The sequence below is a fragment of the Lagopus leucura genome, unplaced genomic scaffold, assembly GCF_019238085.1.
Source record: "Lagopus leucura isolate 7727_CA_CO unplaced genomic scaffold, USGS_WTPT01 Super-Scaffold_760, whole genome shotgun sequence".
NCBI lineage: Eukaryota > Metazoa > Chordata > Aves > Galliformes > Phasianidae > Lagopus > Lagopus leucura.
In genome coordinates, this window is record NW_024962257.1 from 6,722,491 (window position 1) to 6,739,859 (window position 17,369).

At 45.8% G+C, this 17,369-nt stretch overlaps 1 protein-coding gene across 13 annotated transcripts in view; it reads left to right on the forward strand.

Moving 5' to 3' along the window:
• Positions 1-8,612: 8,612 nt before the first annotated feature.
• The window catches only part of TNRC6A (trinucleotide repeat containing adaptor 6A), a 42,965-nt gene continuing 34,208 nt past the window's right edge, over positions 8,613-17,369 (forward strand). For 5 of the 13 annotated variants that reach the window (XM_042863954.1, XM_042863955.1, XM_042863957.1 and 2 more), the window contains exons 1-3: positions 8,613-8,667; positions 9,341-9,388; positions 11,806-11,841. In XM_042863954.1, coding sequence (XP_042719888.1) covers positions 8,663-8,667; positions 9,341-9,388; positions 11,806-11,841 — 89 coding nt within the window. In that variant the 5' untranslated portion in view covers positions 8,613-8,662. Of the gene's footprint in view, positions 8,668-9,340; positions 9,389-9,600; positions 9,713-11,805; positions 11,842-17,369 lie in introns of those variants that run through there. The other 8 variants (XM_042863956.1, XM_042863963.1, XM_042863965.1 and 5 more) reach the window with 5 other exon arrangements.

Consider the following 17,369-nt stretch of genomic DNA (forward strand, 5'->3'; position numbering starts at 1 on the left):
ATGTATGATCAAAGCAATAAAGAAATCTGCTTTTCCTCACTCCGAGCCCCCAGACGTAATGCTCCCAAGCGGCCCCTCCCCAAAATGCAGCTTCTCGCCTCCATTGTGCCTCATTGCTGCAAAGAAATTGAGTTTGTCTGGAAAAGTGCAGTGCTGAGTGCGGCCACTGCTCCCCAGCAGCCAAAGGTGGGCAGGTGGGGGCAGCCCCACAGCATCCCAACCCCACCTCATCTCTGTGCTGTGACTCCCAGGTGCAGGGGAGGTTCTGGCTGGAGCTGGAGCTGGGGCTGCAGCTCCCCAACAAACCGAATGGGGAAAAAAGCAAAAGGAGGGAAAAATGGACAGAATGCTGCCTCTGCCCCTCCCTCTGGCTCCTGTCCAGATGCTGTAAATTTTCGTTGGTAATCTGTAATTTAATGATCTATTCCTAAGAGAAAATTAGTCAATTTACAAAAAAAAAAAAAAAATCGCTGTTAATTTAAGCATAATGGTGGGAGAGCAGTGTGAGTGCTGCAGCCATCCTCAACCTCTGCTATTCCCTCTGCTCAGCCCTGCAGAGGGCAATTACAAGGCAGAATCTTAGTAATACGCTGAGGTCCATTTGAAATCTCCCAGAAAAGACTGCAGAGAGGTTCCTGGGGGCATGAAAAGCAATTTCCTCCTGGAATAGGAGGTGGTTCTGAGCTGGAGCATGGCTCAACTGAATGAAGGTGCTGAGACCTGGAGAGCAGGAGTGAGTCCTGTGCTGGGGATGGCAGTGGGCACACCCCAGCAATGTGAGCACACCCCAATGATGTGGGCACACCCCAGGGATGTGGGCACACCCCTCTGGTGGGGGCAGAGCCTGAGCAGTGAGGTGGAGGCCGTCCCTTCCACAGGTATTGAGATGGATGGCGGTGGCTTTGCTCATTAGAGCCTGTGGCAAAGGGTAGGTGCTGGAAGTCAGCGCTGTGGGGAAGAGCTGCAAGGGAGCTCATTAACTTGAAAAATTGGGTCCAGAGGGCTCATTTGTCTGATATCAGTTCTGTGTTTTCTCTAGTAAAGTAGAAAATGAGGGAGGGGGATCTGAGCCGCCCCTCAGTGACTGACTCTTTGATTTAGCCCTTCCTGATCCATGTCCTTTCTTTCAAACAGCCTGTAGCACAGCTTGCTTTCCATAGTTTTAAGCCTGTCCATGTGAACATGGTCAGACCCTGCCATGTGTTCTCCTGGCACCGCACTGCTGTGCTTCCAAGGAGCACACAGCCATGCCCTTTGGTCAGGTGCTCGTGAAGCAAGGTCCAGGCAGGACGGAGCAGGGCAGCTTTGGACTGCTGCAGGCCACCAGTTGCTGCTATCAGGGAGCCAAACCGTGTGCTGCATCCACACTACAACCACAGCCACACATTCCACAAAGCAGGGCTCTGGTGCGCTGCTCGCAGCCATGCACCCTGCACCGGTCTGCCCCCGTGGCTCTGAATGCATTTGCAGCAGGGACCCCAGCCTGTTGGAACCCGGCCGGCAGTGAAAGTGACAATTAATGACAGCTTGAACAGCATTCCTGCTAATTGCATCACGCTATTAATAAGGCAGAGCTGTCAAAGCACAGCAACTGCTCGAGCGGAAGTCAGGCAGCGTCTGTGCCAGCCGTGGTCCCCAGCCCCGCACGTGGCAGGCATGGGGGGAAGCATGGGAAGGTTGTGGGGCTCAGTGTTGCTGCTCCATGCAGGGGCAGCTCCCAGCCCCCAGCAGCTGACAGCGGTGCAAGTGATGTTCTCTTTGCAGTCTTTCCCATTAAATTAGAAGGGAAATCTATTTCCTGTTTTTAAAAGAAGGCGAGTGAAGTCAGTGTTAAATATAGATATATGGTATGTAAATGAATCTGACAACTGAGTGAATAAAAAATGAAGGTGTAAATTATTGAAGGGTGGGAGGAGATGGCGCATGCAAATAGCATTAATGTGGAAGGAGGCAGCTCTCTGAGCAGGGAACAGAGGTTTGGAAACGTAATTATTTCTTTTACGAAAAGGGCCACAGATTAAATAAAAGCCAACAGAACTGGCACACGTTTATTTCAAAGGCCTTCCATCCTGTCGTGTCACTTCATTCTCCTACCTTTTTTTATTGATTTGTTTGCCCGCTAATTAATGGGAGCAATCAACGGCTGCTGGATGCTTAAGCTTTAGCTAAAACAAGGTGAAATGAGCTTTGCCGGGGTTGCAGGGGTGGCCGTGGGGTTTTGATCCGAGGCACAGGGCGGTGTGCGGTGCTGCAGCAGGGATGCACTGCTGCTGCGTGTAGCGAGCGGGCGTTTATTTCCCCGTGCACACCAGAGCTGGCACCTGAGGGGGCTTCCTCAGCTGCACGTACTTTGTGTGCATCCCGTCTGCATCCCGCGTTGCATCCCGCCCGCCCCCCGCCGCTCGGTGCCGCCCCGCTCCGCGCTCTGCCGCTGTCTCCGTGGTAACGGCGCCGCCGCTCCGCTCCTTTGTGTGCAGCGCGGCGCTGGCGGGCGGCCAGGAGCTGCCCCAAGCCGGGGCTCCGCGGCGGGGCCGCCAATGTCCGTGCTGCCAGAGGCGAAGGGGCCCCAGGAGAGGCGCGGCGTGGCTGCGCCCAGGGCTCCCGGAACGTCCTCGAGGCGAGCGGCGGCGGGAGGCCGGGCGCGCGGTGGTGGCTGCTGAGCTGGAGGGGATCCGGCGGCAGAGAGCAATGGCAGCGCTGCCAGCAGCGTGGTGCCAGCAGTGCAGTGCGGTGCAAGGGAACGCCGGCAGCGCCGGCAATTCGATGCCAGCAGTAGCAGCGGTACCAGCCCGGCCTGCAGCTCCCGGGTGGGTCAGACCCTCCCCTGGGGCTCGCTGCCCCACCAGCACCCTGCGTTCACCAAGTGGAACCGGCCAGGATTGCCAAACGTGCCCCACAACTTCACGAGCAGTCTTTACTTGTTACGTTTTAGTCTGTTTGAGGTGGATAGTCTTATTAAGGTAAAACTGAACATTTTATTGTGAAAATGAATGTGAAAATCTTCAGGGCTGGATGTGGCTCAGGGCAGCCTGGTCTGGTGGTTGGCGACCCTGCATGTAGCAGAGGGGTTGAAACCAGATGGTCATTGTGGTCCTTTTCAACCCAAGCCATTCTATGATTCTATGATCCTATAAACTACAGCATTTACAGCTAAATGGAAGTCCACTTGTCAAAACCAACACACTGGCCTTAAGCAATGTGTTTGTTTTGCAGTGCAGTGAAGGAGGAGGAGATCTTCATCTGTGATCTCTGTAGCACTTCTCAGAACTGAATAGAAAGGGAAAAACAAGGGCAGTTTATTAAAAAAAAAAAAAAAAAAAAAAAATTCCACAGGGGAAAAAACCCAAACAAGCACAATAACAAACAAGATTTTGCAGATGTAAATGAAAACAGGCCAAACAAAAAGGAATGATGTACTTGAGATACGTACTGGAATTTTTGTCAAGATGGCAAAGATTTGGAATTAGATTCTTGCACAGCACCTGGTAATGGAGGAGGCTGAGGTGCCAGTGCAGGTCCGGAGCAGCAGACCTCGCCTGTCCTCTGCTACCAGGATAACCCTGGGGCCTGTTCTATGCTGTGAGCCTGGCTGTGCTATGTGATATGTGGCCACACCAAGTAAGTCTATTTTCAGATGTGCTTAGGAGCGATTTAAGGCCAGTTCAAAATTAGAGCTCTTTGAAAACTGATCCTTAGGAGATGTGTGTCCTCAGCTGATGTGCACAAAATCAGGAGCAGCAGCAGTGATGCTCAGGAGCACATTGCTGGGGAGAGAGTAGCACAGCTGGTGGGACTGCTGAAATGTCCCCCCGCTGGCCCTGTGAGCCCTAACCCTGCCATGCAGGGGACATCAGGGCAGCACTAGGCTCCCAGCAGTGATGGGGCCAGGGAAAAGCCCATGTTTTTCCCTGCACTCCTCACTCCATGCTCCTGATGATGGTGGTGGAGGACACTGTTTTGTTATTGCATTCTTCTCCAAACAGTGCCACAGTACTTTTGGATTTGCTGTTTTATTTAGGAAAAGTAAAAACAGAGAAACAAAACTTGCAGAAACCATGGCCATAAAGCAGCCACCTGCCAGCCGTGACTCAGATGGCTCCAGCACAGGCACAGCCTGGGGACCGATGCCGTGCCCATGTCCCCTCCCCACAGAGGGACCCTCAGTGTGATTTTCTTCTGAGGTGTGGTGCAGCCCTGGCAAATAAAGCTTGGAAGCATCTATTGCACTGCGCCACTTAAGAGACCAGGGGATGTGTAATTGGCTGGATGCAGAGTGAAAGTCAGGCTCAGCGATTCCATTTTACAGTTGGCAGCCTTCCCAAGTGCAGATCAAGGGAAGCAAGTTGGACTAGCTTTAAAACACAGGGAAATTTGTTATCTTTTATAATATTTTGCTGATTTAAAGGGTAGGATTAAATTCTCATTTAATAAGCCCAAGTGACCGCTCCCCCCATTCTGATCACTCTGTGTCACAGCAATAATGCTGGAAAGGCACTGGGAGCCTGGAGGCACGGCAGCATATTCTGTCCTCCCGAGCACAGACCTGATGATTGCTCGCTGCTGCAGCCCATGAGCAGGCGCTGGCTGCTTTGTGGTGAGCCTTGCAGCACAGCATGGGAGCTGTTTCCCAAAGCTGCTCAGAAGGCAAGCGTTTGAGCAATGCAAGAAGGCATTTGGTGTTAGCACCTTCCAACTCTCTTGTTTGCATTGCCCCTCCTAAATAAGGATCCTACGGAGACCCAGATGTGTAACATAAATAGTTTGGTTGACTCAACTAAGCTGCTCCTGGGCAGGCTTTGTTTTATGAGCAAGAACTGCCTCTTCAGGGCTTTCACCTTACCAGCTCCTACCACGTCATTTTTAAATAGTTCTAAAAATGCATCCTGTAAATAAAATCCCTACCATGAACAAGAAGAGCCTTTCCACAGAGCAGTGCACAGAGCCTCTCTGTGAGCGAGAAGACTGTTTTCCCTTGTCTGTCAGATCAGCTCATTTAGATTATTTAAGTCAAGTGCAATTTTGAAAACAATCTGGTTTGCTCGTGACGGCTTCCTCATTCTGCATAATGATGCTGAATGTAACAAGCAGCAAAGGGTTGTTGACAGCAAATTTTCCACATGCTCAGGCCCGTGCTTCTCATGTCGACTTATAAAAGAGCCCCTTGCTTTATTTTCCCCAGACATTAGGCAGAAAGTATTTCCTAACATGTCAGCTTTAGAACTCCATGCTGGAGCTTCATTTTCACACGAAGCCTTCACAGCAAACGCAGATAAAGGGGAGGGTGGAGGAAAGGGGAGCTCTGAAATGGCGCCAGCTCCTTTTCAACTGCTTTTAGTCGGCGCGTTCCTCTGTCTCTTGCAGTTTATTCTCTCACTCTGATTATGTAAAAATCCTAATTAAAAAGTTAATGGGGAACTGAAGACAGGAGGATCCAGATGTATGCCAGGCTGGCAGGGGGCAGATGGTGGCTGCTGTTGGGAGAGGATACGTGGGGCTCAGTGACCAGAAGGCCATGTTTACTGAGTGGTGAAAATGTAACAGAGATCCTTTGCTGGCAGCTGCATGACGGCAGAGCAGGTTTTTCCCTTCACTAGTTGTTTCCATTTTTTCTAGTTTCACATACGGCCGTGGTGCTTTGGAGATATTCATGTACACATCAGGAAAGCAGCAAAGTTCAGCACTAACAGGACACGATGTGCTGCTTTCCAAATCCCAAAGCACCTCTGTTTTGCTGGGGTGCAGGCAGTTGGTGTGGGATGGGGATGAAGTTCATCCATCTGCTGCTTTTTGAAGAAGAGACACTTCTTGTCCAAGCATTATTGTCTCGCCTGAATTTCTCCAGCGTGCCCAGCAGTAACCCAGCAGTGTAGGAACACAGCTGAAATAAAGTGCCACTTGGGAGGGTGAAAACTGCAGGAGTGCAAGGTTGGTGCGAGGAGATGTTGAGATAAGCAGTGGGGTTAGTTAATGCAGCTGAGTGGCCAGCAGTAAAAACAACTGTAATATTCATAAGACAGAATGGAAGCATTTTCTGCAGCAGTCTAGCTGCTAGGAGCATGTGCATAAATAAAATTAGGGAACAATCTAAAATAATAAAGAAAACTACAGATCTTGACTATGAATTTTATTGAAAGAGGCATAATACAGTTAACAAAACAACATGAAAAGAATACATAATGAATGTATTAGCCTTCATAACTGAGGAGTACCTTAACAGCAGCCCTCCTACATTGAGCACAGTCCCTTTAAAGACAGATAAAACAGAACTGCAGTGAATGAAGCAGCCAGAGGAAGCTGAATGCAGATGCTAGCAAATAGCAGCTCTTAGTTGCACCCAATTACATGACAATCCTAACTTCCCCACATGAAAAAAAAAATAAACTTAAGACCAAATTTAACTTCCAAGTTATTAATAGAAGCAGAAAAACCAATTTCAAACTGTCAGTGCTCCTTTAAGTACATGAAAAATAATACTATCACTTTATGCATGTGCATGTTCAGCTCACAGCAATTCAAGCTCTATCATTAAGCCTCTAGGAAGAGGACAAAAATAACCTTGCTGGCTAGGCTGCATTGTCGTAAGTGCTCATCTTGAATAAAGTAGGATCTGCTTCAGCTGAAAAATACACCATTCATGCTGGCAGAAAGGCAGGTGATAGTACAGCATATTTTCAGAGACAACTGCCCATTTGTCCAGGACATCCATTTATTTTTCAGGTGCATAAAATAGCATTCTTTTTTTTTTTTTTTTTTTTTTTTTTTTTTTTTTTTCACAAACATTAATAAGAATGGTGAAACTGAGCAGGTAAATGTTTGTGATGATGTTGCAAACTGGATGCTTGAAGAGAGCAAGGACTTCCCTGTGTTAACAAAATCACTTCTCAATGCAGCTCTTATAATAGAGCAAGCAGGACAACGCTTATTTCCATGTGAACGGTGGAAGGGAGCTTAGAAGAAAATTAAATTCCTGAACAGTGCTGCAGGCACATACAATAACAATTATTCCTTGAACAGTAGCCGTTCAGACTGCCGGGATATTTTTAAGTAGTGCTTTAGAACTAAATGCAGGAATGCCGGCAAGCAGCGGTCTGAATGACAGTTTGGCTGTGCACAAAAACAACCCAGCACTGGGGCCAGACAGAATGTACTGAAAGCTAATATATCTCGATTTTTTCTTGCAGAGATGTGCTAGCTACAAGTATGACATCAGTGTACTTGGTATGGCACAAGTGCCTTCCCAGTCCAACTTTTCTGAAAAGAAAAGGATGATTTGTATTCACTGTATAATCTGTCTTTTATTAGACAGCCTGCTAAGAGTGGTACATCTGCCTCTTTCTAAGAATTTTATCCCGTAGGCATCAGAACTTGGAAGTAGAAGTCAGCCATAGAGTTTGTAAATGCTGTTTAAGCTGACTCACAAGATTAAAAATGATACTGCAAATCATCCTCTTATATATGCTTCTTATTTATGCCAATAACAACACTTTAAACTGCTCTAACTAAAATTATGTATGTATAAAACCCTCTTTGCCATTAGTTATTCTGTGGACTTGGGCAGTGAAAATGAAATTATTCCGAGGAACTTTGCAGCTCACACTGGCAGTATTTGGGCTACAAAGACCTCATCCCAGTGCTACCTCAGCCTTGCCTACAGAGCAGTGCCTCTGTGGATGTGGCTCTGTCTGCTGCAGATTTTTGTCTGATCTCATTACTTGTCTCAGAATGCTGTTCTCAATTCACTTCCACTATTCCCAGTCAGTCCTCTGACTGGTTTGGTTTCTCCAAAGTAATTTATGGGATATTTTTACTGAACTCGAGAGCAGTAAAACAAATAGTATGCTTCATAGGTTCTCCTTTCTTTATTGCATGCAAATGATGTTAGCTCTGTTTACTCTTTGCATTATGTGTTCACATAAACCAATTTCTAGCCAGGTTTGTGAGTGCTGGGTGCTTTTCAGTTCCTTCCCTCGACTTAATGAAGTTTGTGGAAGAGTAAGAGAAGCACTGTCATACTTCATGGACATACTTGGACATTAACTCTTTTCCATCAGTTTTAGTGGTTACTGTTTCCTCAAAATTCAGAGCAGAGCTGAATCAGGAGTGCCCAGGAACAGAAAGAACTGTGACACGAAGGGAAAAATATCGGTGGAAATCTGTGTAATTTTCCTATTTGCGTGTCATCTTGCAATCCTCAGGGATGTGGCTGTTCTTTTCTATGGGATGTTTCATAAAGGAATGCTTAGACTTCGGTGTGTACTTTCAAGGTTAGTAAGAAGTGCACTGACACACGGCACCCCTAAGCAATAAGCTGCTCAAAGGGAACGAGCGCTGTTGAGATCTACCGCCGAGGCCTCGGTCCGAGACGGGCCCCGACCTAACCGAGGGCGCTTCGCCACCCCGCCCCGTTGCTAGGGCGGTCGCTACGGCGCCATGTTGGGAGAGCGCGGCGACCCGGAAGCGCTTCCGGGGGCGGGGTTTCGCTTCCTGTGCGGCGGGGCCGGACCCGGCCGGGTTAGGAGGCAGGAAATGGCGGCGGTGCTGCAGCAGCAGCTGCCGGGCCCTCCCGCTCCGCAGTGCCGGGCCCAGGCCGCCTAGAGCCGCCGCGCCAGCGCCGGGCCCGGGCCGCAGCCACGCCGGGCCGGACTCCGAGCACTTTACATACATGAGGTAGCGGGCGGGGCCGGGCGGCGGGAAGGGCGGGCGCCGCCGGGCTGAGGCGCCAGCGGGGTCCTGGGCGGCGGGCGGGGGAGGGGCCGGGAGGCGGCGGCGGGGGAAGGGGGGCTCGGGGCGGCGGGCGCGGCCCCGCCCGGCTGCGGGGCTCGGGACGGGTTCGGCCCACCCGGCGGGCGGGAGCGGCCTCGGGCGCGGGAGGAGGCGCGGCGGAGCGCTCCGCGGCTGAGCTTTGCCCTCCCGGCCCGGAGCCGTTCGCTCCGCTCCCGCCCCGCACTCACAGCCCGTGCGCGGGCCGAGGAGCTGGGGAGGGATCGGAGGAGCTGAGGGGGGAATTGTGGCGGCCGGGTTTGAGTCGGGTTCCCAAATTTCAGTGATGCAGCAGAATCGCGTTCTTTGAAGCGCCGCGAACAATTCAGCGCGGGATGCGTGGCAGGGAAGGCTCCTCGGGCTCCGCTCCCGCCCCGCAGTGCCCTGCTGCCCCCGGCTGACGGCCCGGCGCTCCGTGTGTCCCCCGCGCTGCCGGCCGCCATGGGGCGCGTTGTGCTGCGCTGTGCTGCGCGGCTCTGCGCTGCGCTGCGGGCGCGGCTCGGCGCCCCGCGGGTTGGGTCGTTGCTTCTTGCCGCGTTGTTGTTGTTGACATGGGAACCAACATCGCTTTCTGTTCCAGAGAGTTGGAAGCTAAAGCTACCAAAGAAGTCGAAAGAAAACTAAGCAGGTAAGATGCTTGAATCCCTTCCTGAGTGCAGGGCGCGGGTCGGCCTAAGGCTGGAAGCGCTGTGGGTTTGATCTGGGCCTTTAATGTCAGGCTAGTTGTAAGGCTTTAATAAAAGTATAATTTGAAAATACGTCCTGCTATTGCATTGAGGTGTTTCTGTGATTTTAGTTCAATAGGCTGAGCACTTTTAATGTGGTTTCTTTTACATACAGCGTCAGATTCTATAATTGAATTTCTTCAATAGGATAGAACGCTTATGAAGAGAAAAACAACTTGGCATTCTGTCCTAAGTTGAACCTAACAGTATTCCAAAAATTAATGAAGGTGAGGTTTGGTTTTGGTTGTTGTTTTTGTTTTGTTTTTGCTCTTTTTCCTATGTAGTTCAGGCTAATGTTGTTGAGAAGCAAGAAATTACTGGTTTGGGGGGGGAAAAAAAAACAACTGGCTTTGAACTGAAATAAACTGCCATGTAAATATTGGGTTTTTGCTTCTCTCTCCATTAAGAGTTAAAAGGCGGGAAATTTCTAATTGGTGTGCAGTCCTTATTGCAGCATTTTACAGAATGGGCAGCTCCTTTTCAAATGCTTAGCTCAACAGTAAGGAGTTACGTTGAATTGGGGATTTTGTGTGAGTTGTACGTCACTTTTGAATTTAAGAAATTATTTCTTTTGCACTGTTTCTGGTGCAGTCACATTCTTGCAAGTATTTGTCATATGCTCTTTGTTTTCTACTCTTGTCCTCCCTTTCTATGCAATGTATTCTTTTTCAATTAGACCTTATAGGGACTTTCATGAAGGCCATTTGAAATATGCTGAAAACCTGAATGTAGCTGATAGATTGCTAGTTTCAGCTCCTGGTAGCCTGTGGTTTTCTTGCTTACTGTGATTGATCAGTCCTGAACTTTCAGATTGATTTCCAATTCCACTGTGAAAACTGATTGGCTTCCCTCTGTTGTCAGTGTATGTCTTTGGTGGTTTTTTTTTTTTTTTTGGTAGTGTGCTTAAGTAGGAATAATTTTCTTGTTTTATTGATGGTATTTATGTAACTTACACAGAATCTTTAAGATTAAGTGAAAGCCATATGCTGGGAATAATGTGAGGGTCATTGTTAAACTGGCTTTACTTGAATAGTAAATTGCAATTTTTTAAGTAATCAAAGTACAGCTTTTCAAGTAATCTGTCCTCCAAAGATTCCAAAACAGTGTAAAAAACCATAATTAAATCATTATCATTCTGTACAAAGCACTCGCCACGTAATTGATACCAGAAGCAATTTCAGAAATGTATTCTTTAGATATGGTGATAAATTTAAAAAAAAAAAAAAAAAAAAAGTATGTATTATGTGTTAAGTCTTAGTTGTAAGAATGCAAAGATCTGTTGACTTAACTGTGAGCTCTCCTGTCATACTGGCAGCAGAGATAGTATAAAGAGGTGAAAGTAAACCAGAGCTGTGTAAACGAGGTGCCTGTGGGCAGTGGGAGCAGATCAAGGTTCACTTCTGATATGAAGCGGTTCTCGGTTTTCTGACACAGGTATTTGTTTTACTCATTTAAAATATTCAGAGCTTTTTTTCTGTTTTAACATTAATATATCAGTTATTGTCAGAAAACTTTCTTCTATTGGGTTTCTTCTTTGTGAGAATGTTTTTACTGTGTGGGAACACAGCTTGGCACAGCGTGCCTGCTCTGCATAGGCTTGATAACTGCATTAGTATTGCAGAACTCTACAGATAGCTGTCGCTCTTTCTCTCCTGTCATTATCTATGATCTTATTAAATTGGCAGTGACCTAGTCAATTGTAGAAGAGCAAATATCTTTCTCTGGGAAAGGTAAATTGACCTATACTACGAGTTTGTCTTAATGTAAAATTGTGGAGTGTATATACAGTCTGTGAGTTCTGTGGGATGTCGGCGTTGCTGCATGTCAGTTCTGCAATTCCCTTTGGAGTTTATGCTCGTAACTAAATTGGTTTTTAATCTCAGTAAGAATATTGGCTTAGGCTATTGGTTTGTGATAGAATAAGCATTACAGCTGTTAATACAGACAGCTTATCCAGTTAGAGTGATGACTTTTAACCTCAGGTTTAGAAATTCGGCATACTTGGCCTTTCATAGAAGGGTCTTTGTTGGGTCAGCATCTTGTCTAAAATGCACTTTTGCAGAGGACTGGGAGTATTTTCTGCTTTAGAAGTAAGCACAGTGCGTGACTCAAAGTAACTCAAATCAATGCGTTGCACTTTTTGTTGTTGCATATTACAAGAGAAACGTCACCTGTTCAGTCTGCCACTGAACGAGTGTGTAACCCTCCACTATTAACCAGAGGAATGCAGCTTAAGTTTGGTTAAGATGAGGAGGAGTGCAAAAAAACATTCAGTACTTCTGTTTTAAGAAATAACTTCTTAATTCTGTTTGGTAAACAGGGCTTTCCTGCCTCACTTATGTGGAACTGAGAGAAGGTAAATATTTGAAATACATTTACAATTTCATTCCTGAGCACATGAGTTTGACTCTTCCTAAGCATGCAAATCACAGGAAAGGCTCACAGTATGGCTTTCATTCACCCATTTCTGCTCCATCGGCTGCAGGCTCTCTGTGTTCTGGGGGAATTGACTCTGCCTGACATCATGTATACCTCTAGATCTCATCCACATATTCTACTAAGTTTCTGCTATGTGATTTTTTTTTTCTCTCTTGTGTGTTAGATTAACAACCATCTTTCCATGAGGCTTTCCTTATTTGCTTTAGAAAAAAGATGAGATGGCTCAACGATAGAGGCATAGGTATGAGAATCAGAGTGAGAAGTGCAGCAGTTTCTGCTGATACTTGAGCACTTGATTTTCTGTGTTGGGAGAGCAGGGTTTTTGTTTCATTTTTTTCCATTAAACTTCTGCAGTCAAACGGGAAGAGCTTATTGCAAAGATGCAGCACCCTTTCAGAACACTCAGAGATGCTTAGACAAAATGGTACCTTGCTTTCTCATCTACCCAATAAGTGGGTGCTTTTTTTGAGCTCGTGCAATTGTCAGGTTGTCCCCATAAGGCAATTTGCTCTTACCAAACCCATCTTGCAGTATCTTGGCTCTGCGTTAATAACACTGAAGCTGTAAGGGATGAATGGCTGTATGGTGAAGGTGGTGGACTGGAACAGTCAGCATTCACGTCCATGCCTCTGTGAGAGATATCCTGTATGACCAGTTTGCTTAAGGAGGAGCAGTTTAATAGTTCTTTGCTTTCCCACTTGTAATGAAGGTAGGGATTGTTTATTGCAGCTGCTGAAGTCTTGTATATTTGGGTGACAGACTTGTTGGGAAAGAGATTTATCTGCTTGTGTAGCAGTGAGTATGATAGACCCTAATCTGGAATGAAGCCTCAGGGACAAAACGTAAGGAAAATATTATTCTGGAATTATGGTGTGTTTTCAGTTGTTGTAGTTCGGAATGTAGTTCTGTTGAACCAGCTTCTGCATGAGAAGAATGGGAAAGGTGAGTGTATTCCACACAGCTGTTAGTGGTAGATGTGCTAGTTGAATTTCTGTCACTTTTACGGTGATAATTTGAACACTGTGGTATTTTAAAAGTAGAAAAGAAAGTGGCTGGCACCCATTTGCCAATCAGTTATGCATCGAAGTATCAGTTTATAGCTTGGCAGCACCTCTTCTATACATTAATAGCTGGAAAGAGCACGGATGCAGCATCTCTAATTCAGTGGTTTCCTCATCAGTGGCTTTCTTTGCTCCTGTGTAACGTACTGGGTTTTTGTGAACTTCAGAGTGATGGCTTCTGTGCCATGAACTTGTAGAGTGTTCCTTTTGTTGTGATGCACTGTTTTGCGGGAAGCATAAAAAGGGGAACAAAAGGATCCATTTTTAACCAAAGGACATCTTTTCTAATTGGTTCTTATATAGAAAAGTTAGCTACTGTTTTTGAGAAACTGAGAAATAATTTTACTGTCACCTCTATATGATTGCACTATTTAAAAAATATATTAGCAAACTATCAGGTCAGAATACAGCAGAAATAGAAATGTTCTAAGTTCTGGCAGTATGTTTGGAAGCCTGTATGTAATGCCATCACATGGATATGTGGTGCATGCCTACATGCTCAGTGCCTTTGCAGAAGTGTGAACGTTGTTTCAACTCCATTTTTTTATGTGTAGTTTTCCTCCTGTAGTGTTGCAGGTTAATTTATAACTAGAAGATAAGCAAATGGTAGACTAAAAAAATAAATAAAGAAAAAAAATATATCACTGTGAATTTTGGAGCGGTTTCAGAACTGTATGTAATCACTCCTGATCCCTTTTATGTTTAGTAGTGTAGTCATGAAGTTATAGAGGGCAGAAATCCCGAAACGCCTAAGGCAGGAGCTGATGTCTGGTGATGCAGCGTCCTGAGTGATGCTGTCCTCTAAGAAGTGGGCTGATGGATAATGCTTTTGGTTCAGTTATTAATAAATATCTTTTCCTTTCAGGTATTAGCTCAGGGCCACCGAGGGCCGGTTGGGTCCTGGTCTCCTTCCTGCAGCGTGAGGTGCCCTGTGCTGGGAGCTGTGGGCACAGTGTGCTTAGTGCAGGGACAGAGCACTCCGAAATCTTCAGCTCAGCGTTCAGAGAGCTTCAGAGTCAACCTAAGATGTACACCTCTGGGAGAAGCCCTGCACAGCCATGCTGCTTCTAAAAGCATTTTCCACTGTCGTTAACAGTGTCTTTAAAAATGTGCTAGCACCATCTTGTGGGGCAGTGAGACTTTAATTGGGTTTGAAAGTGAGTTGAGGAGGTATTTGCTTGGCAAGCAAACGCTGTGTGAGCATCTGTAACACTGCTGACATCTTCAGAAGCATTTGAAGGATGAATTCTAACTGCTAGCGTTAGCTTGAAGAATCTCAAAGCCCAATTAATGCAGTTCTCTTACAGAAGTAGTTTGGTTCTGGTGAATGCTGGATAACTGCTGCTAGTGGTGAGATGGCACCTTGTTTGCTTTCAGCGCTGACATTTGCTGTGTGTGTGCACTGTGTGCTTCTGGCTCTGAGACACTGTGTTCATAATAATGCAGGGAGAGTCTTAGATCTTAATTTGTGTCAGAATTCTTCTTGTAATGGTGATTCCCTCAGTAGGGTGACAAGAATTGTAATTTTATTGTGGCGTAACATCTTCCCTTTTGCAAATTATAAGAGCAAAGATAGGGTGCTGTACAAACATTGATCACTGAATCCTCATTATGTCTTTCAGAAAAAATATGGGTATGCTTGATTTTCTTGTAGTGTAAGAACAGCAGCTAAACATGTCTAACAGTCTTCTCTGTTTTGGCATTTTTACAGTGCCAAGCTGGAGCTTTTTAGCATAGGCATCATTAGAACCTTTCGGAAGAATTAAAGTTAGAAGTAAAATATGATGTAAGTAGGAGCTGGGCTGTTTACATTTGAAAAATTACAACTGCTTCAAATTATGAATAACAAGTGAAGCCAAACAGAAAATGAAGTGTGAAGTTGGCACTGTCGTAACTTAAAGAAATAGTGATGAATGCTGACTGTAGAGGTCAGAGTGTAGCTGCCCTCCACATAAATGGCACAGTGATAATAGGAATGGACTAAAAGACTGGATCTCACGTCACCCGGAATCACAAGGCACTTCTCTATATTGTAAAAGTGATGCAGCCATTTGAGTAGATAACCAGTTGTTGGTTGTTTTGCTTTGTGTGTGTGGTTTTTTTTTTTTAATGGCTTAAATGAGTGAAAGAATTTTGGTATGTTTTTCTCCTTATACAAATGGGAGTTGTGCTGAGTGAGATGCAGTTACAAGGGGGGCCAGGCATGCTGCTGCCAGCTCTGTCCCTGAGCTCCATCAGTGGAATGCACCTACCTGGATGCAGGGAAGAGCTCAGCGAGGGCATTTGTTCTTCTGTTTGTGTCTTGTTACTTATCTCTGTGTTTCATGTTAGGTGCCACACAGTATTGCGGAGTAGACAGTTACCTAAAATTGGAATACCAGTCAGGAATAGGGAGGTAGTCAATTGCAGGATGGTGCAAAGGAAATACTGTCTAACGTTTCTGTTTCTCAGGACGTGGCATTAAAATGTTGCTTGTTACTTGTGTATTTTAATGGATGTTGCAACTGGCTATGTAACCTGTGGCACTTGGTATCTGCTGATAGGGCTGTGCAATTATGTGTTAGAAATAAAATAAACTTGTTCTTTCAGCTGATGGAGGTGGAAACTTAGGAGTCTGCTTTAGACTGATAGCTTAATAGGCAAATTAAATTTGTATTTTAGGTTTAAGGGAGAGGGTAGTGGTAGTAAGAGTGCCTTCCTCAAAAAATTGGTGTTTTTAACAAAGAGGATGGGCAGTAAGGGCTTTAGTGTTAATTAACTGCACGGTGGGTCAGTTTCGCTTTTCAGTCACTGAAACGTAACATTATAAAGGTAATGCAGTGCTCTTAGGAACAACCTACAGGTAGGCGCTGTGCTGGGTTGTGTAGGGCCCTGCTGCACACTGATCATGGTGTCTGCCTTCTGAGCTGGCTTTGCCTGTAGAGGCAACTTAAATACATGAAAATGGAATGATTGTTGTTATAATTTAGGAATTCTATTGTTCCTGTAGGAAAACAGTGCTGTGGTAGAGTAATCCGGAGGTAACTGTGTGTTAGTTGGTAACATTTGTAGTCTCAAACTGTAATCGTTTTGACTTAGTTGTAGCAGGACTGATGAGTCATTTCTTTGTTGTGAAAATACTGCTTTGCATAGCGTGTGCCTCTTACAGTGCTGCAGCTTTCTTCTAGAACCTGGATGATTTCAGTTTGATTGCACATTCTCAGGGTGCAAGACGAGGATGGACAAAACATGTGTCACATACATGGCATGCAGATGTCATTGCAGGTTAATCATTACCCCAAATTTGCATGGCATCTAAGGGATGGCTTTAAAGCAAACTGGTGCTGTGACTGTTTCCTGCAGTTACGTGACTAAGCTCTTAGTTATCCGTGGAAGATTATGAATACCTAATTGCAGATTAGTTTTTATGTTTTAAGACAGTCCTCAATGAATCTTGCTGCCAGATGATGGAACTGTGATAAAATCTTCTCTCCTGTTCTGCTTTGCATAGTGTATGAAATACATGGCAAAGACAGAAAAAGAGATTTTCTGAGCATTGAACTGAACACTGGAGAGATATGCCTGACAAGGTCATTTGTCCCCATCTGGATGTAGATTCACTTCTCTCAGTTGTTTCTCAGCTTTTCCTTTCTCTGTGGTAAATGACATGAGTGACTGCTCAGTTGTACTGCCCGAGAGCTGCACACAGCCAGGAACCCAAGCTCTTCTGGAACTCCAGCTGATGGGGCACAAAGCATGGGCAGTGCTGGGACAGAGCTGGCTGCTTGTGAATGCTACTGTGAGAGTAAGGGCTGCTTCTGTTCTGGAATTGATTCATGGAGTAAATGAGGTGTCTTCTTCCTTTGCTTTGTCAACACTCTTGGAGTTTGTTCCCACATCCTGTTCAAAGCATGCTAGAAATTAGGAGGTGTTTGGAGAACATGATTGGCTCAGTGAGAGGGCGGTGTGTGCTGGACCAAGCATTAGGGCTCTGCATATCAGGGTGTTTGTGGCAGCCTATGTGTGCTTCAGGAAGAGGGCTGCAAAATATTTTCAGCCTTGTTTTGTTGTTATTGTTGGGTGGCTGTTAGTCTTATCCAAGCTAGAAGCTTCAAAGCCCTCCAGCTTTAAACACTCCTAAACCTGACATGGCAAAGTAGCTTTATAAGCAGGCTTTCTAGGAAATACAAATTCTTTACTGTCTGAATCTCAGACACTGAAGTAAGCAGGCATTGGTAGGCTTCCTCTGCCTTTAAGTGTTTGGTGCGAGCTGCTGCCACCTCCCTTTTTATATTTGGCTTCATTGCTGTTTTCTTGATTTTTAGAATCCTCCTGCCTTTTTGTGAGCTCTTGTTTCAGGTATCAGAATAAAAACAACGCGTTGATCTTTGTGCATTTTGTTTTG